We start from the raw sequence: 26450 nt of genomic DNA, 5'->3' as shown, positions 1-26450 counted from the left end.
GTGTGTGTATATGTGTCTGCAGGGGCCTCCAAGGCTCAAATTACAGCAAAAGCCTCACAGATCGATTAGAGCTGGACAGGAGCTGGAGCTTGAAATATTTCTCAGAACTCCACAAGACCTGACTATTCGTGTCCGTGTTTAGTCAGGATTGGACACAATTTCTCAAATATTTGTGAGGCTTTAGTTTGGTTCAAATTGCATGTTTGGGTTTGTTATAGCCCTTCTCCCACTTTAACGGATGCTGCATTTTGGCCTGCATTTAACCCTGCCTTTTGTATCCTTGTTTTTGTGAGGGTACAGTCAGGATCAGGAAAATTGATCAGGTTACAGTTGGGATCAGCCTGAATTATGTCCAGCTACAGGTGAGACAGAACAGAACATTGTCTTGTTGAAGTTGTGATTAGACTTCATTTTGTTAGGCTTCAGTGAAGTCTTTAGTGAATCTTCCTCAGTGGGTCAGCTGACCAGTGGGTCAACATTTTTTTAAACGTTGTACTTTAAGCCTGGCTCAAGATAAAAATGTTCTCAGTCTGCTGTTGGGATCGGTCTACAGTCAGACGGAAATGTATTTCACCACAAATCTTAGTGAACTTGGTGCATGGATTGTGTCAGGTCAGGCTCAGTGTTCCTGAGATATATTCAGGATTAAGCTCTAATAAGCACACATCAAATGGCTGACGCAAATGAGCAAAAGCTGTATCAAAACTGCCTGTGAAAGATGTGGAGCGTAATTTTGCTTTTCAAACATTCAAAACTCTCAGTTGACACCGCGTTACCCAGCCTTTGCTCTTGGCTTCCCTGACTTGCCATCGAAGGGGGTGTTTAAGATGTGAGGTCTGGCTGGAGGCACTGAATAAAGGGTCAAGTACAGGTCAAACTGCTGGTGACAGTGCTTGCTAATATGACCCCAGACTGGAATATAAAATGTGTAATCCATTAACCTCACTCAATTTTGCTCTTTTCCAAATATAATTCGTTCTGGATTTTTGTTTGACTTTGGCATGTATTTGAACTCTAAGCTAATAATCAAAACTAAAATGAAAGGCACACAGTAATCAAGGGAAAATATAGCTTTGGCAACCCATGACATGATGGAGCTGCCATGACTGGAACCAGTTAATTATGTGAAGTATGAAGACAGGGTAGTGATCTTGGTTTTTTGTAAATAGAGGCAGTGTTTAAATTAGTAAATAAAGGCTCATAAGGGCAGCTTGCCATTATTGGATTTTGATGTAGTATTATTTTGAGTGATGTTTCAGTGCTTCTGCAAAAACAAACTGACAGACGCTGTGCACTTAGTGAAGGATTTGTGTGTTAATGGAATATTGTTGCTATCTTGACCAAACCTTCTTGTTAACGTTGAACCGAAGGTGAACAGCCAATACGTAATGATGTCTATTCAGTCAGCTTAATATATATTTGTTGTTTCCAATGGTTTCCAAGTAAGTATTTTGTTACACAAACCAGTAATAAGGGTGAACTGCAATCGAGAATTGCAGGGCCTCTAACAATGACATGGCATCTCTCATATAACTTCTTTAGAACAATTAGAGATATTTACTGCTTCTAATATTTAAGTGTCCACTCACTCTGTTATTTTAAATGATTTGGAGTTTTGATTTATGCACATATCTTGGAAACATTTCTCACATTTAAACCTTTTATTGCTCAGTAAACGTACCCAACTGGCTGACTATAATACTGTGTCATTTTATTAGAAAATGCATTAAGGTATAATTGCTTTAAGGAGGGTTGCTATTAAGGCAGTAACAAAGGTAGCAGGTAAAAACGGCACACTGAACCTTTTGTCGGTGGACCTGCAGTTTCCAGTGAACACTGGGAATATGGAGTGTATTAGAAGATTTATATAATAAGTCCTTTTTATTTCACATTTCCGAAAACGAACTTTTACAGTGCGGTAAAGCGTGGCCTGAAAGAAAACCATCTGTTTGGCATTTAGCTTTGCCAGTGCATGGGATCCTCTGATGACAATGATTGAGGCGGGAAAGAGAGGATCCCCTTGTGTAAGAGTCTGTGAGTGAGGGAAAAAATACACAAGAACAACCCCAATCCTAACACAGGATGAACATCTCGCTCACAAAGTGCCATGACGTGACAAATGGATGATGTGGAGAAGTGTTAAAACACACCCTTGTATCTGTGTGAAGCAAACACTGTTCTATACGTCTACATTCTCCCTGGTAAACGAAGCGGCTGACAAACAGAGACAGGCTATTGGCGGGATAATCCCTCTCCAAATCTGAATCAGAAGTCTATGGGTGTGTTGAAATGAGTCAAAGTTAACTGTAGTTGTTGGGGGAAGGGGTGTTACTGTGGTAAAGGAAAACAAAGAAAACCAAAACCAGATAAGCCACAGAGGGTCATATGGGGCTGGAGGAATCCGTGCGAGTGTGAGTTCATACCACTGCCTTTTCCTCTGGAGAAGCCAGAAGAGTGCCATAGCACATAAGCACATAGAAGTATCCACCTTCACCAGCCAATACATCGATTACACTCATTAAACTGTCATTAGACTAATAAATCATACTAGAATCGCTATACTAATAAATCACCTAAACCAGAACTGACAAGCCTCTGCTGGAACACTACTGCTGGTGTATGTTCCACATCAGAGTGGAGCAAGAGGCTGAGGAGCTGAATCTGAGCTGAAACCAGTCTGAGGACAAATCTGCTGGTGACAGAGGGAATCAACTACTACACTCTCTCTTTCCAAGAACTAAGGATGAAACTAGATACAGCACAAAATCTTTTATATTTATTTTTCCAGTACAGTACTGAAAATAAACCTCGAGCCCCACCTGATACTGATCCTAAGCAATAATTTATTTATTTACTAAGCTTTTTTTTTTTTTTTATTTTAACGGCGGCACAACACTCTTTAAGCACCATGCTCGGGTGAAATCAGGTGACTATCTGTGAGGAGTTGATGTGTTCTCCCTGTGTCCGTGTGGGTTTCCTCCGGGTGCTGCGGTTTCCTCCCACAGTCCAAAAAACACACGTAGGTGGATTGGCGACTCCCAAAGTGTCCGTAGGTGTGAGTGAATGTGTGAGTGTGTGTTGCCCTGCGAAGGACTGGCGCCCCCTCCAGGGTGGGTTCCTGCCTTACGCCAAATGATGCCAGGTAGGCTCTGGACCCACTGCGACCTTGAACTGGATAAGCGCTTACAGATAATGAATGAATAAACGTGCACAAGTTTAAATATAGCCTCCTCTCACAGCCTCCTTTATTAATGTGAATATGCTCCCTTGGTTAATCTAAGGAGGCACTTGGCTTGTACTCTCTTGTCCTTGTACAAGCAGTAATTTGACCATGTTCTATTTATAGCTACATAAACTTATTACTCATTTACAAATAGTGGTGCATGTTTACACTGATGTGGCAGTCAATAAACACCTTTGCACTTTATCCATTGTGATAAAGAAAACAGCTCTCAGGTTTGAACTCACTTCAGGCGAGCTAGAGGAGTGTGTCTTTATGTTGACACTTGGGGGTATCTCAAGCTGAAAGGAACTTTACCTTTTCAGCCATGAAGACTTTAATTTTATCTGGCAAAATAAGTTATTTCATAACACCATCACAACACCATGACGAGCTCAAGTGTAAGGCTGTCGAATGCTCAGAGGTAGTACTTCACGATTAACAGTGCATTTTATCACACTAATATCATTCTGCAGACAATAACTGTATGTGAAAATTAAGATTACCGACCAAGGGGAGCATATAGACAGAAATCCATAATCAACATGACTTTGTTTAAAATTACGTATGAATTATACCGAAGCAAATAGTGAAAAACAGAAAGAAATGCTAAATTATACTATAAAATGTAAGAATTATAATTCTAATAAACTCTCAAACTCTAATAAAATTTCAAGAAGGTCCAAACTGGAGCTCCATCCCAACTTCCAACACTTAAACACAGGTCAGTGTTTTCCAGTCTGAGGACCACTTTTCCAGATGATGCAGAGGGAATAGTCAATATCAACAAAAAGATTTTTCTCTAAGAATAAAAGTCTTGAACTGAGGTGAGAACTGTGAGGAATACACACAATGACAGACGTAGAAATGTGAGAGGTTTAATCCCTTTCAGGTGATGGTGCTCAAATGTAACCATCTCCAACTGATCTCCTCACATACACCCACCCCCCCACCCCAATAAACACCCAGTCTGCCCTCCTGTCTCTCGCTTTTACTCTCTCTTTTCTCAGACAGCCCCCCACCCTTGGTCAGGAACTCTTCTCCCCGAGTGTGGCGTGAACCCTATTCACCATCACGATCCTCCGCTCACTTTTCAGGGGCTCGGTAAAGCAATCACACTGGGCTTGTGGTGGGACAAATGCTAACACATCACACCAGCTGTTTAACGAGCCAGTGGAGAAGCACCGTCCAAAGCCTGAGGGCCAGTGGAATAGGAACGTCACCTCAGCCACCGGAAAAAAGGGTGGCTTTGGAATACAGTAAGCAGGGAATTGATACACACTGCACTCGCTGACTTGACGAAGAACATCCTTGGATCTCATGGATTATGGCGGCATCATGTGAAAAGCCCTCGTTAAAAGACATGCCATCTGCAGGCCTTTTCACTTTTTCCAAATGGAGAGTGGCAAACCCCATTTTTTTCTCTGAGCCTCTTGGAGCATTCTCCCTCGCTGTCAGGCACTTAATCACTGTATTATACTGTGTGAACATAGCAGGGGCCAACATTAACACTTACACCCATTAACCTGGGACCTTGTGTAAGCTTTCAGCAAACACAGCTCTATATTCAACAGCTCTCTTCCCATTCACTCTGCCATGGTTTTCTCTGCCAGTCAGCATTAAAAGAGCTGTTCAAACACGCAAACGGGCATGTTTTCTTCTCACACCAAATATTATTCTTTGATTTCCAGTTTAGACGGCCAAGTTTTTCTTTATTCAACATAAGATTATCCTCGTGCATATGGTAGATATTTAAGGCAATATACAGAAGCTTCAAAATCTCCTGTTCATGAAATGCTTAAAAGACGTATAGAAAAGGAACCTGGCAGATCACCTCAACTGCCCCAATATAGCCTTGGTCTTATTTCAGTTCAGAAAAAAACATCCACGGGTATTTGTGTTCATCCTTATACAACCCGGCCCTTTGGGTCTGAAAGGATGTGTAAGTGAAGCTGTTATTGAGAGGAAAAAAAAAAACAAACAATATTTTCAGACCTTTACTAATGGCCTCATACAGACTCCGAGGCGACTTTTACCGTTTTAAATTAAAGCTCTTTTGTTTATAATTTGTTTGGCCAGAGGAGGATGGGTCCCAATTGTGAGTCTTAGTTCCTCCCAAAGTTTCTTCCTACAGCTTCGAGTGTATTTTTTCTTTGCCACTGTTGCCTTTGGCATGTTCGCATGGGGTTATTCATTTTGTTTTTGTTTTAATTCTGGATTCTGTAAAGCTGCCTTGCACCAACATCAGGTTGTAAAAAGTGCTATACAAATAAATTTGACTTGACAGGACTTGACTAAAAACAGAAAGAACTTCACAAATGGGGGAAAATATTTCTGTGGATGTCTTCGAAAACTGAACAGAACGGAGGTTATAATAAAGACTGAAGGTAAATTCTAACACTATATAATAAAGCTGTTATAGTTTGCTGTCAAAACGTCTGTGGAGTACTGTGCTACATAGGCTTTCTGCGTTTTACCTCATGCTGAAGAATTAATAACGTGCATTTGACAGCATTAATTTCGGCTGGAAATTACACAACAAAGAGTGGTCTCTGTTCTTGTACCGTACTCTATATCAGTGAGTAACAACTCTCATTAGAGCTCATCATTGTCTCTGTGGTCCCCTTATTGTTATCATGTCATTCACACCATTCAATCACCAATTCCCACTCTTCTGAGAGTACTTAAATCAACCCAGGGCTGATAAAGCCTGATGGCTTCTCTGTGCTGTGATGATGTCTCAGAATGCTGCAGTTTCACTCTGGACTTGAGTGAAGCAGAACCAATTAGCAGCATACACCATGCATGACAGAGGAGGATGTTAATGAAATCAGTAACTCTGATCTCATTATGTTTCTGTGAGTATTTAACCCTGAGGGCGTGTTTGTGGGCCCACACTTGAACTCCCGTTCCTTACAACTACATTACACGTATATATCAGTTACATAGGACATACTGGTTCGTTTATAATCATTACTCTAATCTCTGTCTGCAATACAACATATCATTTTCTACTGATAATAATTCAGATTGTAAATATAGTTCACTTTACGTAGTAAAAAGAACAACTATTTGTGTTTATTAAAAACCTGTTTACAATAAAAGTCAATGGACAGTTGTTGAAACACATTTCAGTTGACTTCTGTTATAAGAGTGCATTTTAGGGTTGGCCAGAACAGTATTTTACAGCCTACGAAAACTAGAAAAATGTTTCTAAATATATTAGTTCATGTGTTTGTAGTTGTCTTTTAGTGGAATAGATATACTTCCATTTTAGCAGATGGTTCAGTGTTCTCCAGCTGCACTTGGGAAAATAAAATCCGTGTTATCCTATTATATACAGATATGCCAGAAAAATATGAGGTTGAAAATTACTTTGAAAAAGATCTTTCTTTAATATCTATATCTGAAAATGGATAACATTTCTGAAAGAAACTGATCCGACTGTAACCTGCCAATTCCTCAAAACATAGTCCATGTACACTGGGCAGGAAGAGGCTAGAAGAAACTCAGTAATTCACCAGTTCCACCCTTCACCTGTGTTCCCCATCCATCAGTGCAGTTCCAGAAGCCCCGTTACAGAGATCCCTTACAGCCAGATTAAGAAGCAGGCCATTAAGAAGGACGGTGGTGCATCATGTTCTCGTTAGTGTTCAAGCACAGGTGTTTTTTTCTTTAATCACCACAGTGTCTGTCACGCAGCTCAGCAACTCTCTGACAGCAGTAAGCCTTTCCTTTTAACCACATTCCCATGGATTACAGCGCCCTTGACTTTCTGGCTACACGCTTCTATTAGTTCCATTAGCCAATGCTTAATCGGACCATTAATCAGAAGTAGCTCCATCTTAAATCCTCTCACAGCTACTAAGTTTCACGTAAAAGGTTAAAAATAAAAAAAAGAAAGAAAGAAAGAAGCCAAAGTCTGGGCAATGGTCTGAATATGCTACACACACACACACACACACAGTACATGCCCACACACACAGACTGCTTTCAGTGTACTAGTGTCCTGATGCGATTTTCAGGTCATGAACAGAACTTTGTAAGAACGTAAAAACAGGCAAAACACCGCCTTCTGAAAGTCTCTCATCTCTTTCTCCAGACCAAACCGCAGTCATGCCAATACATATTATGAACAAAAACAATATTTACGTCATTAAACTTTTAAAGACTGCAAGCTGTAACACATGCTCTGGAAGGGAAACTGTAGTAAAGCACCTCAAATTCACAACCATGTCCTGCAAGTCCACTGGAGTTTGTTATTACGTCCTGGAATAACGCATGTCCCACTTTATTCTATTCTATTTACGTGTGCACTTCAGTAGCCAAAAAAAACCTAGCTTTTCCTTAAGCCTTATCTAATCAAACTAGAGCCAAATAAGACCAGCCTGAATACTATTACATAAATATTATACCTATTACAACTGATCAGCATCATAACATGTGCCACTAAAGAAATATGGTGCTGAACAAGTCTAAATGAAAATAAAACATTATTCCTAAGTTTTATTCCACAGAAGAGCCATACGTTTCTCTCAAAAGAACCTTTTATTTGAGGGTTATATATGGACCCTTTTTTGGTAAATGAAAATGTTAGACTGTGAAGAATCGTTTAAACATTCTTAAAAACACCAAGACTCTCAGAAGGTCATTATTGTCTTTACAGAAACCTGTACATTATGTGAAGGTTTTTCAAAATCCACAGCACCAAACAGGTTCTAGGCTTGTGTTCCTTACTCCTGTAATTTGATTATTCAGTAGTTCTTCATGGCTTTCCATGTAATCAATAAATACTAACCCACAAGGTGAGAGGCATAAAGTTACACATGCTTCTTTAAGGAACAAAACATGGTTCTTCTATGACATTACGCATGGACTCAGAGACTCCTTGATATATATATATATATAATGGGTTTTTTTTTACACACTTTTTTCAAAATGTAAAGAGCAACAACAGTAATATGCCTAAGCAGTTGCCAAGAAATTCTACAGAAGTGTGTGAACAGCAAGGAAACAATTTACTGCCCCCTCCTTTACAGCTCCACTAATCTGAGTCCCGCGTCTCTCTTCCTCTGGGCCTCGCCGGAGCTCAAGCCTTTGGTTTTTATGTAGTCAGCAGGTGGCATCATTAGCCAGGGAATAAAAATGAAAACTAATACCCTGGAGTATAGCAATGATATCATAGCAAGGCTTTCTGGCACCTCCTCTGCTTGCTGTGGAGTGCAGAGTAGGGGGTAAAGAGGTGTCAATTTAATATGTTTCTTGCTGTTGGGTTTGTTTTATTTAAAGAGACAGAATCTGAAGCTGCGAGGAGACACTATGTGTGGTACAAGACCACCTTTAATTCTGTCAGCTGACAACTGCTGATTTCACAAGAAACATTCATTTGGATCCTGCCAAATAACTGTAATAGGGAGGGTCAAAGCAGAACAATGATGATCATATGACACACTGAACTAGGTATATTCATACTTAGACCCATTGTGCTTTGTCTGTAACTGTGCATTTCAGATTCATTAGAAATCACAACAGTAACACAATGGTATTCACAAAAAAAAAAAATTAAAAACACTTACAGGTTTAAGTATGAAAATATATTGTTGTCATTGTATTCTTGAGAATGGTAATGCACATCAAACTTTGCAATTTCATACACAAGCTGTGTGTGTGTGTTTCTTGATTTGTGATGCCTCAGAAATCTTAATAGCAGCACAATGGTTTTCATGCCGAATGCGTAGTTGCCATCTCTGGAATGCTTCAAATACCTCCCTATGACAGCGTGCCAGCAAAGTCTGTATATAAAGCTGTCACAGACGCCCCTGAGGGCAAAAACATATCTGAGTGTTTCATGAGTCGACTGAACCGTGATCTCTCTCCCATGGTTCCCCCAATAAGCATGATAAATAAAGGAAGGAAGCAAATCTAAAGCTTGGCCATCCGCCACAGCATTTCAAAAAAAGTGGCTCCTGGCTTCACTTACTTCCAAACAACAGAAACCATTCCTCCTTTTCACCCTGCTCAAAAACATCCAGATCAGGGGCTGTGCGCAGTTTCAGCCGCCTGCAGCTGGAAACCAGAAGAACTGACAAAAGGTGTAATTAACATGGCCATGAAAAGCTAGTTTGTATCACTTTTATCACACACACATACACTCACCTTAACAACCATTTTCCTGATTGATTACCACCCCCCCACCCACACACACACACACAATTCCCTCTCGTCAAAAATTTTAATAAAATGAGCAAATAATTAAATAAATAACAAGTTCAGCAACAACTTGTTCATCCAACAAATCTGATCGTGTTAAGAAAATTATATCACGGAGTATCTGAGATCACACAGTTCTGGTCAAAACCAGGGGAGCAGAAAACGTGTGTGTGCCAGTACCCCGCAGTGATTGCCTGATTATTTGCAGATGGGCAGTGCAACTGGAGTGAAGGTTCCCCTTGGCATGCCATGCATATGATTAAACCTATGATTGCCTCCTTATTCAACATCTTAGAGAAAGAGAAAACCAGAAAAGCATATCTGCTGTAATCCGTCTCCCCTGTTTTATCTGATATATCAGTCTCTCTGACTCAATTATCCAACTTTGAATTGACTGGTCGTTATAATCTATTCTATGCAGCGAGACGTATATTACAAGTTATTTAATAGTTTTTAAGAATAACATAAACCTAATCATTATTCTCTATTTACCACATGAGATAACCCAACAGGTTAAATCCCTAATGACCAGTATCCCATACAAGAATCAAGTCTAGCATTGGACTTAACTGCAGACCCAATCTACATTTCACCATTAAATATAGCTTAAGTCTAACAGTATGGTAAATCTGCGTCTGGGAAACTGCCCCTAAAAGAGTCAAGAAGTGATGGCTATGTATGAACTTACTAATCAGTGGCAGCAGTTATCTGTAATCAATAAGAAGTGGCTGCCACTTTTTGTGATCAATTGAAATGCATTTGAGAAGGAATGTTGTTTATTAACCAATTCACGCAAATCTTTTTCTCACAATAGTAGAGTTTCTTCTTTCAGTCCAACTGATCCAATTCCAAACCTCTACACAGCAAACCAGATGGAACCTAGCAGGAATCTGTGTAGCAAGCAGACTGAACATAAATCTCTAACACTGCTAACGTGTATTTGAAGTGTCTGCTGTAGAATTAGCCTACCTGAGTTTAAACTGGTCAATTATTGTGCATGTGCGATACCAGACAGTCCTTCAGAAGTGAGGTCAGCGAGGATGATCTCACACTTGGAAAAGAGCCATAAAATGTGTGGTTGTATTCATTTTTCAAAGCAACAAATCTGAAAATGGCATGTAGTGTAGCCCACCGGATACTCACTTCTGGTGTTTTCAGTTTGTTATAGACTGATCTGATTTGATGACATCTTCATATGAGTAAAACATACTCAGAGGCCGATCAGAAGTAATAAAGACTGTTCAAGTGTAATAAATCCTCACACACTTGTAAGGAGCCTACTCATTATTTCAGTGGCAAAAGTTAGATGAGGTGCCACTGAAATACTAATTGATGGATGGTGTGTCTATGCTTCTGAGGCAGTCACAGATACCAGTTATCTTTACTGTTGTGATAAAGCCAGCACACAATGCACACACATTTGGGGTACATACATTCTTGCTGCACTACTCCCACACATGTCAATTGTCATTTGTCTAATCAATAAAGTTGGCTATGATATAACATACTCATTCACTTTATGAAGACATATGTCCAGGGTTCATTTTCTGGACAAGGCTTTAGCTTAGTCCAGGACTGGAAAAAATTAAAAATTTATTTAAAAATGTGTTACGTTTAATAAAGATTATCATCATTACCAATTCTAATTCACCATAATATTTTAGGGGCACTATAGGAGAGTCATCAGATAGTGACTTTGAATGTATATCATTGTCTGTGTCAGGGTACATGCTCTGTATGCGTCTCTAATGGTGTAGTGAACCTCCATCAGTGTTTGTAATAGTGTGGTAAGTCTATATCAGTTTGTTTATGAGTGTGGTCTGTATCAAGTATGTTTCTGAGCCTGTATTAATGGGTCTATATCAGGGTGGTGAGTCTGTATAATTGAGTCTGTATCAGTGCAGTGAGTCTTTATTAATGAGCCTATATCCATGCAGTGAGTTTGTAATAATGAGTATATATCAGTGCAGTGAGTCTATATTAACGAGCCTATATCAGTGCAGTGAGTCTGTATTAACGAGTCTATATCAGTGCAATGAGTCTGTATTAATGAGTCTATATCAGTGCAGTGATTCTGTATTAATGAGTCTATATCAGTGCAGTGATTCTGTATTAATGAGTCTATATCAGTGCAGTGAGTCTGTATTAATGAGTCTATATCAGTGCAGTGAGTCTGTATTACTGAGCCTATATCCATGCAGTGAGTTTGTAATAATGAGTATATATCAGTGCAGTGAGTCTATATTAACGAGCCTATATCAGTGCAGTGAGTCTGTATTAACGAGTCTATATCAGTGCAGTGAGTCTGTATTAACGAGTCTATATCAGTGCAGTGAGTCTATATTAACGAGCCTACATCAGTGCAATAAGTCTGTATTAATGAGTCTATATCAGTGCAGTGAGTCTGTATTAATGAGTCTATATCAATGCAGTGAGTCTGTATTAATGAGCCTATATCAGTGCAGTGAGTCTGTATTACTGAGTCTATATCAGTGCAGTGAGTCTGTATTAATGAGTCTATATCAGTGCAGTGAGTCTGTATTAATGAGTCTATATCAGTGCAGTGAGTCTGTATTAATGAGTCTATATCAGTGCAGTGAGTCTGTATTAACGAGTCTATATCAGTGCAATGAGTCTGTATTAACGAGCCTATATCAGTGCAATAAGTCTGTATTAATGAGTCTATATCAGTGCAGTGAGTCTGTATTAATGAGTCTATATCAATGCAGTGAGTCTGTATTACTGAGTCTATATCAGTGCAGTGAGTCTGTATTACTGAGTCTATATCAGTGCAGTGAGTCTGTATTACTGAGTCTATATCAGTGCAGTGAGTCTGTATTAATGAGTCTATATCAGTGCAGTGAGTCTGTATTAATGAGCCTATATCAGTGCAGTGAGTCTGTATTAATGAATCTATATCAATGCAGTGAGTCTGTATTACTGAGTCTATATCAGTGCAGTGAGTCTGTATTACTGAGTCTATATCAGTGCAGTGAGTCTGTATTAATGAGTCTATATCAGTGCAGTGAGTCTGTATTAATGAGTCTATATTAGTGCAGTGAGTCTGTATTAACGAGTATATATCAGTGCAGCGAGTCTATATTAACGAGCCTATATCAGTGCAATGAGTCTGTATTAATGAGTCTATATCAGTGCAGTGAGTCTGTATTAACGAGTATATATCAGTGCAGTGAGTCTGTATTAATGAGTCTATATCAGTGCAGTGCGTCTGTATTAATGAGTCTATATCAGTGCAGTGAGTCTGTATTAACGAGTATATATCAGTGCAGTGAGTCTGTATTAATGACTCTATATCAGTGCAGTGCGTCTTTATTAATGGGTTGATATTATTGCAGTAAGTGTGTATTAATGAGTCTACATCAGTGTGGTGAGTCTGTATTAACGAGTCTATATCAGTGCAGTGAGTCTGTATTAACGAGTATATATCAGTGTGGTGAGTCTGTATTAACGAGTATATATCAGTGCAGTGAGTCTGTATTAACGAGTATATATCAGTGCAGTGAGTCTGTATTAACGAGTCTATATCAGTGCAGTGAGTCTGTATTAACGAGTATATATCAGTGCAGTGAGTCTGTATTAACGAGTATATATCAGTGTGGTGAGTCTGTATTAATGAGTCTATATCAATGCAGTGAGTCTGTATTAACAAGTCTAAATCAGGGCAGTGAGTCTGTATTAATGAGTATATATCAGTCTGTATTAACGAGTCTATATCGGTGCAGTGAGGCTGTATTAACGAGTCTATATCACTGCAGTGAGTCTGTATTAATGAGTCTATATCAGTGCAGTGAGAATGTATTAATGAGTCTATATCACTGCAGTGAGACTGTATTAACGAGTCTATATCAGTGCACTGAGACTGTATTAATGGGTCTATATCAGTGCACTGAGACTGTATTAATGAGTCTATATCACTGCAGTGAGACTGTATTAACGAGTCTATATCAGTGCACTGAGACTGTATTAATGGGTCTATATCAGTGCAGTGAGACTGTATTTACAAATCTATATTAGTGCTGTGAGACAGTATCAGTATTAACGAGTCTATATCAGTGTACCGAGTCTGTATTTACAAGTCTACATCAGTGCATTGAGTCTGTATTAATGAGTCTATATCAGTGCAGTGAGACTGTATTAACGAGTCTATATCAGTGCACTGAGACTGTATTAATGGGTCTATATCAGTGCAGTGAGACTGTATTTACAAATCTATATTAGTGCTGTGAGACAGTATCAGTATTAACGAGTCTATATCAGTGTACCGAGTCTGTATTTACAAGTCTATATCAGTGCATTGAGTCTGTATTAATGAGTCTATATCACTGCAGTGAGACTGTATTAACGAGTCTATATCAGTGCACTGAGACTGTATTAATGGGTCTATATCAGTGCAGTGAGACTGTATTTACAAATCTATATTAGTGCTGTGAGACAGTATCAGTATTAACGAGTCTATATCAGTGTACCGAGTCTGTATTTACAAGTCTATATCAGTGCATTGAGTCTGTATTAATGAGTCTATATCAGTCTGTATTTATGACTGTATATCAGTGCTGAGACTCTGTATTAAAAAGTCTATATCAATGTGGTGAGTCTATATTAATGACTCTGTGTCAGTGGTTATACAAGCTTCAGTGTAGTGAGAATGACAGTCTGAGTATTCGGTGCTCTGTGTGTATCAGCGCAGTGTCCGAGAGCCTGTGCATGAGTACAGTGTGTGAGCGTGTGGTGGCAGTGTCCCGCTCACCTCTTTTGTTCCTCCTCCAGCGGTGCGGCTGCGTGTGACAGTGGCTGTAGTCCATACAGTTCAACACGATTAAAGCAAAGGAGAAAAGTCGAAACTGCATCTGGGCGGCTGTGTGTAAAGAGCCTCGGCTCTGAGGAGACGGTGGATCTGCTACAGCCGCGGGGCTCTTCTTCAGCTCCGAGGGTGCGGATGGAAGGTGGAGATGTTTCCAGCGAGAAAGAGGTGAGTTGTGTGTGTCACTCATGAGCCGGACAGCGCGGCGGACCCTCGGCCAGGACGCTCATCTCACAAAGCATCGATCAGGAGGACGAGGAGGAAAAACACGCTGGAAAAAGAGGGTCCCGTAAAGACTCGGAGCGCTTACAATCAGCCAGAAGCCCACGGAAGTGTCCGGAATTAGAGGCGGTTCAGTCTCAACATGGCAGAGGAGCGCAGATCCCAGAGCCGGAGATTTTGAAGCAGCAGGAGGGAAACCCGGGCGGGAGAAAGGCGCAGGAAAGTCCAGTCCGAGAGAGGAAGAACAATCAAGTTCCTTCAGAGAGCCACAGCGGCTTTGGAGCATACAGCATCCCTCCGGAGGAAACTTTTCTGCGCGCGCCAGATCCTCTCGGCTCGCGCCACAGCTCCACGAGTGTCTTCAGGTCCTCCGCGGACTCGAGGAGCGCACTGACGATGAGGAGGGTGAATATGAGGATGAGGAGGAGGAGGATGATAATTATGAGGATGATGTCCAGACTTTTAACTCGCGCACCTGAGTGTCCTCGCCCTCGGATCGGCTGAACGCGTGTGCGTGTGTGTGTGTGTGTGTGAGTGAGTGTGAATACTCTGTGAGGATCTCTCTGCTCTGCTGCTGTTGGTCCTGATGCTTTGCTGCTTTTACTATATAGCCCCGCTGCTGCTGTCACGTGGAGGCTCGCAGGACTTGAGGGGCTTTTCAGAGTTTTGGAAGCCCCCCTCCCACCTCTCCTCTCTTCCCCACCCCTCCTCCTCTAGTCTCCCCTTCTCTACACTTCTCGTCTCTACTCCCGACCCAAAGAGGGGAGTCATTTCCCTTTTTCAAATCTCAAAGATGGGACTAAACCCCGGCAGGTTTACAGAATATTTAAAGGAATCGTTCACCCAAAGATCAACAGTGGACATATTCCTCCTTTCCCCATATATAACAAATCAAGCTGAAACATCTGGTGTCTGAACTGTGCTTCCTCTTTTTCAGAGTGGAAATATGAGGCTAATGTTGCTAACAGATAATGGAAGCCTATGGAACCCAAATATGTATTTTTTCTACTTCTTATGCTTTCAGACTGACTGGCTAAGCTTGGATTAAAGGAGAGAAAGATGTGTAGATTTGTAGGATCCTTGTGAATTAGACTATCTGAGGATTAATGAGTTCATTTAAACCAAGTTTTGTTCCCTACGTGTTATGGCTAGAGCATTAAGTAAATGTAAATAAATAAATAAAGTGGCTTCTACGTTCAAATATTGCACTGTATGATTAATATGAATCAGCCATATCATGCAGGACACCATATTTAACTTTTAGTGCACACTGTATGTGTCGAAGTTGTAGTATTATGAGATATATGTAGTGCGCTATGTAGGGAATAGGGCGCCATTTTAAATTCAGCCTAACGTTTCCTAATGGGCTCGCGAGTTTGGTCGGTAATTATAATTCTGGAAATTGAGCAACAAACGTCCAAATAACTCACCAAACTTGTCAACAAAGCTCAGCTTCTTAAAAATACATGACCAGGCCAAGCCAACACTCAACGCCAAAACACTGTTTAACTGGACTACTACTACGAGTTTAAGTCGCCTAATCACAGGCACTTGAGCGTAAACGAGCCAGAGCTGTACTCACCAGCGCTGATGGGTTTTCTCGAGTCAGGTGAGGGTTGTTTTTTGAAAGAGACTTAAGAATGAGAGCTAGGTCACTGAAATAACCCGTAGTGAACCAGCCGCCACAGCTTCATTATAAAACACTGTAAAACGGACTCTTGATTCGTTCATGTATGGTGATTTAAAAAAATGTAATCATCTGCGCCTTGTACAGCCTCCTAAACATTTTCACTTTTATAAATTAAAGCCAAATGTTTTACCCAGCTTGACCACTAGGTGTGGCACTTAATCTTTTATTTATTTGTCCCCTTTTATATGCTCCTCGATTTTTGAACACGTCTCCGTTTCCAGTGAGTGGTTTATTCTCAAAAACCGAGAGATAACCCCCTGAGGTTTCTTGTGGACCGCCATTTGTATTTTAACACACATGAAGGGACAGTCGGTCTAATGTTTATGTGAAGGGTCAGGGTCTTTTTTGTCTCACACACACACACACACACAACCGTGTTTTCGGCTTGTATACTTCAACGTTTGTCTAGTGTACAAAACACCAGGCGACACACCTCAGCAGCATTTATAGGTATCTCTTTTTTTCTTGGAAGTCTTTGATGTAGAGATCAAAGTCAGATGTCCAGAAAAGGACTAATGCCTGAGTGACTATCATTTGTCCCCATTATTAAGGGGTGGTATGTCATTCATTCATTCATCCTCTGTAACCGCTTTAACCTGTTCACGTCGCAGCGGGTCCAGAGCCTACCTGGCATCATTGGGCCACAAAGAAGGAACACACACAGTCCATCACACACTCAGTCACATGCCCTCACACCTATGGGTAATTTCTCACAGTCAGTTCATCCAGGGACGTGTTTCACATTGTGGGATACAGGTCCATGTTAATAAATATATAGTACAAGCTTCAAATGTATTGTAAATTGAAGAGAGTTGGGGATTAATTTACTTAATCTTATGTTGTCCCATCTGGAAATGTAAAAGATTGCAGGCTAGATTTTTTTTATTTAAGTAGGTGTTTTTAAGTGTTGTTTATAAGTGCATGCCCACCCTCCACCATATTTATCCATTAAATTGTATTTAATACAAATAAATAAATGGTGTTTAATATCACTAAGACCCTTTAAAACCATTACATCTTATTAAAGCACTTCATGCAAGTGTCTCCCTTTACTTATCATAAAGTGGAAACATTTTAGGTTAGATAGCTTGTGACACTTCATAAAAATATGACAAAATTGATGTTCCAAATCTCACTAGCTTGAATTTTGTGGCGATCTCTGATTTCATAAATAAACTACAGATTTTACTCAGACAAGTGAAGTTTTCAGACTCTAGTGAACTTATTGAGGAAAACTATTCCTTAAACACAATGCCTGGCGTTCACACAGAACAGATGTCAGGAAGATGACCAGTAAAATGGGTAGTTTTTTTTTTGTTCTAGTGTTTGTAGAAGCCTTAATATTACGGCGTCAAAATATGTTCTAAAGTACTGAGAACCAAATAAACAGAATTCATAACCAATAAATGACAGTTTGTAATGGAGAAAACTGTCATTGACATTGAGAGTTATATAAAAAAAAGTTTTTCTGTATATACATTTCTGTATATACTCGTCTATTATGAGTTTAATAGACACTTCTGCATCCAGAAGTTTCTCACTTTTTACGTTTGACGAAAGGGGGGGGGGGGGGTTAAAACAGTAATTGGCTGCTTAAGTTAAGCCCCGCCCACTAATTATGTACACCCTAAATTAACCCGTTAGTACTCTGACTCTAAGCCTCTTTGATGAACTGTGCATTACTAAACGACATAATCGTTAAAAATATTTTATATGGCTTACCTGTGTTTGCCGAATGGCGGAATGAAAGCGAAAACTGATTCTTCAAGAATATTAAACTCAAAATAAACTATTATATACAGAAATATTCTGTTTACTAGGGTGACCAGATCTGAGATGGCTGACCAATGAAATGTTTACAGAGAAGGTTATCGACCAATAACGGTAGCTCTACAGTCAGACCGTCCAATCCGAAGATTTTAGGCTACTTCACCACGCCCCCTTCTCACTCACGCGAACCAATCAGAGTAGAGGAGGGCGGGACTAGTTTGTGAATGAAACGCGTCTCGAAATTCTATGTAAGCTCTAGAAAAATCCCGGACATTTGTGAAATTCCGCCCGGACATTTTTTTAAGTCTAAAAAAGAGGACATGTCCGGGTAAAAGAGGACGTCTGGTCACCCTATGTATACTAACCTGTTTTTATAACTCAATATTAATGAGTGTTTTCTCAATTAAAAAATGTCATTTATTGGTTATGGTTTCTGTTTCTTGGTTCTCAGAACTTTAGAAACTATTTTAACGCCACATAGTTTAATCTCCAGGTTTTTAAATCCAATAATCTTAAGATTTCTTTATAACCTGACCTGCGGATGGGAACTTTTAATGTGTAAACGTGTCCTGACAGAACCAACTGTAAACAACAGCGTGTCTATTCTAATTACATGGCTTATTTTGATCAAATGGTTTAACCTTAACACACAGAAACATGTGATTTCCAAAAAAGGTCACAATTATAACCAAACCCCATGATGACATCTGGTCAGTTTGTTTATTTGTTTGTTTATTTTGAGTAAAGTGACAAACGTTGTGGTGGAGAAGCTTGTCAGCCACATGTCTGACATTGGTCTGGATGTCTTGCTAAAACAACATCTGAGACGGTACTCTTAAGGTGGATGTGATAGTTAAGGGCTAGCAGGGTTTTTATTTTTGTAATGTGTCATGCAAAGGACCGGTAAACCAATCACTTTAGCCACCCCCTCTAGCCGTGGCTGCCCGCCCACCTGCCGGCTGGCACTCTCACACACGCTGGGAAAGTAAAGGTGACGTCAGCATTTTAGCTCTCTGGCTGGGAGCCTGAACGCTATGGCAGCTTTAAGCCCCCTCCCTTTACTCGTCCAGAGAGACAGCTCTCATAAATGTGTCAGCTGATGGAGAGGCCAAAACAGACAGAGACATGTATCAAGTCTTAGCCACTGCGCTGTGTACATCTTTGTATAAAAGACTGAGTTAAATAGAGCGTGTGTGTGTGTGTGTGTGTATATGGGAGAGTGAGTGTGTGAGAGACAAAGAAAGAAAGGGCAAGCTGAAAAAAACAAAACAAAACAAAACACAGCTGTTGTGATACAGAGATGATGAGATGAGAAAGGATGGGGGACATTAAGCTGATTGTGTTGTTGGCTAATGGAGGCTTATGAGTCCCTTGCGTCACTGCACACAAACAGAAGGCATGACTGGCATTGAATATGGCAACCAGTGAGTTGACATCACCTCTCCGTGCCCTCTTCCCTGCAGCATGAGAGTGGGGCTGCCGCAGAAGAGTGGTGGGCTGCTACGGAGCAGAGCTGTAAAAACGCAGCAGACTAAACACTCATTCATCATTACAGCGCATATATGCATCGTTTTGTGAAAACGCAGACTCCGTCCCACTCAGTGACTCAGTGTGCACATTAAAACTTCATTTATTACACAAAGGAGGGCGACCACTTAAGCCTCAACTGCTATTTGTAATATCCAGAAATAAAAAAGCAAGCATGGGGCGAAAAGGGTTTGGTAATGGTGTTTTTTATTGAATATCAGATGTACTGAAACTAGCAAAAAATATAAGGCTTCTCTCTCTCTCTCTCTCCTTCGAAGATCATGTTTGGAAGAAACAGCATGTTCATTAGTAAAATGGGAATGCTGCGGAGTAACGGGATGAATGTTGCAGAACAGCATCAGCAGCAATGCTTAATAAAATCCAGTGTCCTGGGCAGCCCAGTTTGGAGTCTGGAGAAAAGAAAGAGGAGAGAGGAGCAATGCTTTAATTACTCAGTTCACACAGTTCAGGTGGTGTGTCTGGTTTACAGTTATTTGTGTGTATTTGGGTAATCACTGTATACAGAGAACTTAATGTATTATATTGAATAAATCAGTATGCATTCTATGAATAGCATGCCTATATGTTTAATAGGAAAAACACTGGTTAGAGACTCGATGGGAATCTGGAATGTTTAGCTGGATATTTCTGTGTTGAAAGCCATTAAAAGAACATACATTTAAAGTGCTGCAAAAGAGATGTTACTCAACAAACACAACATAATTCAATGGCTATGACCCTTGGAATACCTATTGGATGACAGCTTATAAATGTGTTTGCTCCTCAAATGACATTATTTTCTAATACAGTGGGTTTTAAAAGGTGTGTGCTTTCCAAAGTTCACGAAGGGGCGCCTGAGGGAAGGGACCGGCAAAGTGCATACATTTTGGGTCTCAGTGGGTCAATCAACATACTCAACACACACTCGTGCAAAAGCACGCAACACACAAAGATCAAACGGCAAGTGACTGGACCCCAAGCAAAACATCTGTGGTGATCCCTAAGTGTAGGGAACTCCAGCTCTGAGTTAAGTTCACAGAAGCTGGTGTTTGCGAGCATGTGCGTTATTTACTCTGCAGAGCTGAGTCACTGGACCCAGGCCCTCTTCTTTATGGCTGTGCTGCCATCTACCTTGTCATTAGTGCTTTGAAGAAGAATGGCATGATGAAAGCACTCACTCTGTTAAACTTGCTCTTACTGGTTTATACCGTGTAAAGATAGCTCTGGGTGGACGGCTGTTCAACATTCTTTAGGTTCTGTCCTCTGGACAGATCACTTGCGTGTGTAAACTACAGGGCTCAAGCTAAACAGCAAGAGATGAGCTCAGATAAAAGCTGAACGGAGGGTGCGTGAGTGTGGGAAAGCTAGAGATGCTCTGACCTCATTCCTGTTGCTATGGCTTAACTTCTTCTCAATGTTCATGGCAAGCATCTGGCTGCGGAAGGACAGGCTCTTGGTCTTCTCGATCACTTGTTGGTAAGGGGACACTGCATTGTTGCCCATCACCACATGGCCCTGCCAAAAGAGAGGAGGCTTGCTCAATGAATACAGAAAAAACACATTTTAAGTTTCCATATACAGAACTTGCCTAGTCTCCATCCTGTCACAGCCCCTCTGAGCTCCAAACACTTGAGCTAATTCTAGGCCACACCATTATAAGGCTGTATGATTTGGGAGATTAGAGGGGCCTGCTCCTTGTTGGGTTTGTTATGACATTCAGTGCTTTAGAAAGATCGTAATAATAGTTTTCCCAGACTCTGTGGAGGAGTAAGTTTGAGGTGAAACCTTTCATTGGACCAAAAATAATCACTTGATTGATTATGTCAGTGCTATTTAAAAGAAGTACACAAAATCCACTAAAAATAATAAAGGAACTCTTGCATTGACAGGCTGTAAAACGACAAACATCAAAGCAGAAGGTTGGAATAGAGAACGTGAGACTAGAGAGAACAGAGAAACAATGAGCTGAGCATCAGGATAATGTGATATAGTGTAAACAAATATGAGCAGAGATGTTCTTCTCTTACCAGCTTGGAGTCAATTTTAGCATCCAGCCTGGCATTGCGAATGAGGTTGACAATCCATCTTTCTGCCTCTTCAGGAGTCATATTCAGCTTGTCTGCCAGCATGCTGCGGACAAACAGAGGCCATTAGGGCTGGGGAAGAGATCCTGATGTACCGCATATACCTTAAGCCACAGAACTGCAAAATCCTGAGACTAACTTTTATTAATTTCATTTCCACAGAAAACAGAAAATGGCCATAAAAGTTATACATTTATCAGAATATATTTTCAAGACCTGGCATACCAATAAACCTATAGTCAGGGAAACCGTACTGGCCTGCAGAATATCCCAAAATGTAAGCATTCACCCAATCGTAAGAAACTTCCAAGTTCAATCCCCAATGATGCCTTTACCATCCAAGGCCATGGTCGGTCGTAGAGAGCAAAACTGGCCTAACTCTCTGGGTGGAAAGGATGACCCACCTCTCCAACATGCTGAAAGTATCAGCTAGCATGTGAATTTATCAAATGCTGTGGCAGTTTGCATACTCCTCCAGTGGCACTGCATTAGCAACAGTTTAAAAAAAGGACGTACTGAGTTGGCCTCACATACCGAGGAAGGATGTGTTTCTCCCCACCATACAGCTGGTGGCACTGTGTCCGATCAATAAAGACTTGTTGAAAAGAGGGAATTGGTGACGTCTAATAAATTGGGTAGAAGCTTTGTGTAAGTAAATAAATAAGGTCTGAGAAAAATCTACATTTCTCTAAACCTTTCTAATTTTACAGTCAAACTGTCAACAAGTCATTACTGACAACACAAAATACAATTAAAAAAACTTTTAGGACAATGCTTTAACCAACCCAGAGTCCACACCTCAACATTGAATGGAAAAATGTGGATTAGCACAAGATGCAAATGGCAAGCTTTCATTTTTCAAGGTTTTACAAGAAACATATCAAGATATCCAGACTTCTTTGAAAAACTGAGCAAGCCTCCCAAAATGTTAATGTACACAACACAAAATTATTATTATAATGATTGAAATCAAATTATCATCTTTTACGATGTCCTATGTTTGTGTATTGTACACTTACTCAAATATAGGAAAAGCAATGTATAGACCTGATCTCATCTAATTGCTGGGGGACAGCGAGTTTGCTGTCAGACCTCAGCATCTGGAACAGTATTCCAGAGTGACAAATGCCTTTCATTATGTAAGCGAGGCAATAATGATAATTCACGCCAAGACTAAGAAGCCCATAAAAAAGGAATACAATTACATCATTGTGAGGAGATGGAGTAAGGTCGAGGTAATGATGACAGACAAATGAAAATGTCCTTCCAAAGGCAGGGACAAGATGAAGTGAGTTGAGAAAGTAAGTGCATTAGTGATGTTTTGCAACACTGGACCTTGATTCACCAGGTCCTCTTAAGGTCCTCTACTGACCACTCACTCACTACTCTGGCATGCCCGAAAGGGGCCTGAAACAGTCCCTACATAAAAGATCAGGTTCAGACTGAAGCCTCTGACGCCATGATGCAGAGATGTCAACAAGCAATTGAGAAGGTGCAGGACCTGCACTTTTTACCAAAAGATATTTCAATGAATCTGGCAAACATTTGCAGAAGTCTAGATTCTCTCTGGCTTTATCAGACGTCCAATGAAACTTGCCATTTCTCCCATGACGAGCAGGTTCCACATTCTCATTTCTCATACTTCCCATTTAAGTTCATATTTGCCACTACTGAGGCTAGTCACTTCATTTCTCTTGTATTTTTTGAGCCCATTAAAAAAACAATAATAAAACTAATAAATAATCAGATATTCTAAGCATAGGTAAAAACAAACCCTCAAAACAGACTGTAGTACAGTAATTAAGATCGTGAACTACGCATATACAAAAAAACAAATAAAAATACAGCCTTGGACAAGCCTAGCAAAAATGACAGCTGATATCATTTACTACTGCTGCGACCTGTAGAAAATAACACATGACAAGGTAGACTGCTCATTACTTGAGACCAAACCACCACCAAAAGTGCCAGTTGTCAAATCACAAGAGCTAAGGTTGTGATGGTTAACACATGTCCAAAATCAAGCAGGGACCTTATTGATATTGGAGACAAGACGTCTTGTCAAGTCCAGAGGTTGGAGAGGAAACAAGAAAGCCATGCTCTTCTACATCTATGAAAAACACAGCAAAGCACGGTGCAGACTGATTACCAATTACAGCCAAAAAATGCACAGGAAACCAATTAGAACACTGGGTCATTCAGACCCTCTCTCACTTGTGCTGTATTTCTATTAAAAGGAAGCAGAACTAAGCTCTGGTTTTTCTCAGATGAATAAAACATCAAAGGTGTTCTTAAAAACTGTTGATTGTGGCAGAAGGAAGCAAAGATTTTGTCCAGCCATTTAATCATAGTCAAACTGTATCAAAATAAACATGACCATGTTTCTTATGAAAGTAACTTATCCGACATCCCTCATATACAATCCATGCTCAATCCAGTGATCCAGGTCTAGTGCTGATTCTACGAACCACGAGCCCTGCACATACTAATTAAAGTCAGTGGAAAAGAAACAAACAGAGTTAGGTCTGATTCTATTGAACCCTACAATGCACATTTAGTTTTATTGGATGTCACAAAAAACAGATGCTGTATAAATATGTTTAGAAAATGATAAGAGGGGAAAAAAAGGGACTCTTGAAATGTTCACTGCCCAAATTAGTTGGTAAAACCCAGATTCATTATCCTGCAGAAGTCTCATTTTACGCAGCTCTAATCCAGGTCCTCAGGGGAGGGGCAGGGATCATTTTCACTTCGACCCCTTACATGCACTGGCTCCGCACCGTTGATTTATCCTATTCTGGACTGTAGGCCGGTGGGACTGGGGCAAAAGGTTTCACTCCAGGAGCCTCCTAATTCGCTGAGAGGTCAGGCATAAAGGCTGGGACAAACTACGTCCAGGGAGTGCAGTGGACTCCACAGAAGGACTCCTTTTTACCATAGTGGGATTTAACAAATGCATTGTTAAACACTTCCATATGAAAGCATTAAGAGATTCCAGGCCATTTGGAGAGACCCCTGATAGCTGGGGGCAAAATTGATTTTTCCCCATTTTTCTTTTCATTTTTTTTTTTTTTTTTTTTAAATAAAACCAAAATGACTGTGTGGTTGTTTTAATGATTCAGTCCTAGTGTGGAAATATCCTCCGATTACATTAAAAGCTGAACTTAATAAAGCAGCTGACAGGAAGACAGAAATGATGTAACAAATTCCCAGCCAATGCCCATAACTAGACTATTCACTTTGGTGGTCAACCCTGCCAAGAAAAAAAGCTCTTATCTTTACTAATTTTACAAGCATGAAATGAGGAGACATCTCTGGAAGGAAGGACAGGGAGGGGGAAAAAAATATCATCTCTTCAAAAGATATACAGCTGTAATTATTTTTGAACTCTAATAATGGCATCACATCTACTGGGCCTTTTGCATAACAAACTCAATTATATTTAGTTCTACTCCAATTTTGGTGTGAACTGAGGGTGGAAACATGCAAAATTCTCCAAAATGTTCATGCCCAGCAGCTGTAAAAATGTCCTTATTATAAAACAAGCTTTTGATTCACGTGAATCCATGCTTGGGTGAAACACGCTTCTGGATATTAAACCAATGACACTGTTGTTCAAAAATTGTATTATTATTTTTTTTTAATACAAATTTAATTCAAAGCACAGAAAACCCCAAGACTTCTAAACATTCTAAATACATACTTCTAACTACAAGCATCATATTGGAACTAAGCTGCTAAAAACACCTATTGAACTCCACACTAATTAGTCCTCTACATACGAATGAGTTGTGTTGTGGTTCTGAGAGCTCATTCGCAATTTTGATTTATTGGCAAGTACAATAAAATCATGCCTAAAGTATATGCAGTCTATTTAGCCTCATTAGCCTAAACAGCACTATAAAGTAATACAATTTCTATCCGACGTTATGCAAGTTCTATGGTTAAAATGAATTGCACTATACTTGAACAAGTAGTAGCTACACTAAAGAACACAAGCAATTTTTGGAAAAGTCCACATGTATAACATACTATTTGGCCAAAAGCTTTTAGAATGGTTCGTCTAGACAGAAAATATTCTAAATGTTTTTAGCACAAATGGTGTGCCACTAGCATTAACTTTTAAAGTTCATAAGTTGAAAGTTTTGTATTTAGAGGACTTGTATTAATGAGTTGATATTTGAACAGCAAAAATCCCAGGTTCCGCAGCTCATACATCATTCAACAACAAAAATAAGATTGGCAGATTAATGAAATCTTCATCCAAGGTGCAAGTTTATGAAAACAGTCCTGTAACTGTCCTTTTTTCCTAAAGGATCAGCCTAACCTTTATTTTGAATTTCCCCACTGCGGGACTAAAAAAGAATTAAATTATCGTATTATTTCAATATACATGTGAATGCAGGTGTGATATTCTTGCAAAATGTTAGAGGCAGTTGTCAACCTGTTAGCAACAGCCACAGTCAAGTGTTTTCTGCTACACACACACACACGGAGTAAATAGAAATGCTGGACAGATGCTCCGAGACTACTAGTTATGAAAAGCTCATTAAACAGTCAAGAGTGCAGAGCTGCTTCCCTGTTCTGTACTCTGTCACTGGAGCACTAATAAGAACCAGGCTTAGGAAAACCAATGACACCCGCCCAAACCTCCCTCTCATTCCAAAGGCCTCTTTTCCACCAATGGAAAAACCTTGGGATTCAAACCATTGCGTGTCTTCTCTGGAAACCTACAATGCTGTGTATATACCATAAAAAAAGGGCAATAAAAGTGCAGTAACTAGAGTAAAGTGGCAATAAAACACCTGCTACACTCTACCAAATGCAGGATGGAAGGTTTGTGGACAGTCTACAAAACATGTCTCCACAAGAACCATGACTAAAAACAATCACCTTCCAACGTTC

The 26450-nt window shown here is 40.0% G+C and overlaps 2 protein-coding genes across 3 annotated transcripts in view; both read right to left on the bottom strand.

Annotated features, from left to right (window-relative positions):
* The window catches only part of rspo2 (R-spondin 2), a 59801-nt gene extending 43572 nt beyond the window's left edge, over positions 1-16229 (bottom strand). Inside the window, exon 1 of one of the 2 annotated variants that reach the window (XM_066683095.1) lies at positions 16057-16229. Coding sequence is in view for 1 of the 2 variants with exons in the window: in XM_066683094.1 (XP_066539191.1) it covers positions 14199-14442 (244 nt within the window). In the remaining variant the exon portion in view is untranslated. Of the gene's footprint in view, positions 1-14198; positions 15962-16056 lie in introns of those variants that run through there. The other variant, XM_066683094.1, reaches the window with a different exon arrangement.
* A 3425-nt stretch (positions 16230-19654) lies between these two features.
* The window catches only part of eif3ea (eukaryotic translation initiation factor 3, subunit E, a), a 32473-nt gene continuing 25677 nt past the window's right edge, over positions 19655-26450 (bottom strand). Inside the window, exons 11-13 of the mRNA XM_066682703.1 lie at positions 21489-21591; positions 20842-20976; positions 19655-19871 (exon numbers count right to left, since the gene is read on the bottom strand). Of these exons, the coding sequence (XP_066538800.1) occupies positions 19833-19871; positions 20842-20976; positions 21489-21591 (277 nt within the window). The 3' untranslated portion in view covers positions 19655-19832. The remainder of the gene's footprint in view (positions 19872-20841; positions 20977-21488; positions 21592-26450) is intronic.

Source organism: Hoplias malabaricus, chromosome 10 (assembly GCF_029633855.1).
Source record: "Hoplias malabaricus isolate fHopMal1 chromosome 10, fHopMal1.hap1, whole genome shotgun sequence".
Classification (NCBI taxonomy): Eukaryota; Metazoa; Chordata; class Actinopteri; order Characiformes; family Erythrinidae; genus Hoplias; species Hoplias malabaricus.
Note: the sequence above shows the minus strand (reverse complement) of the source record. Positions and strands in the feature narration are given on the sequence as shown.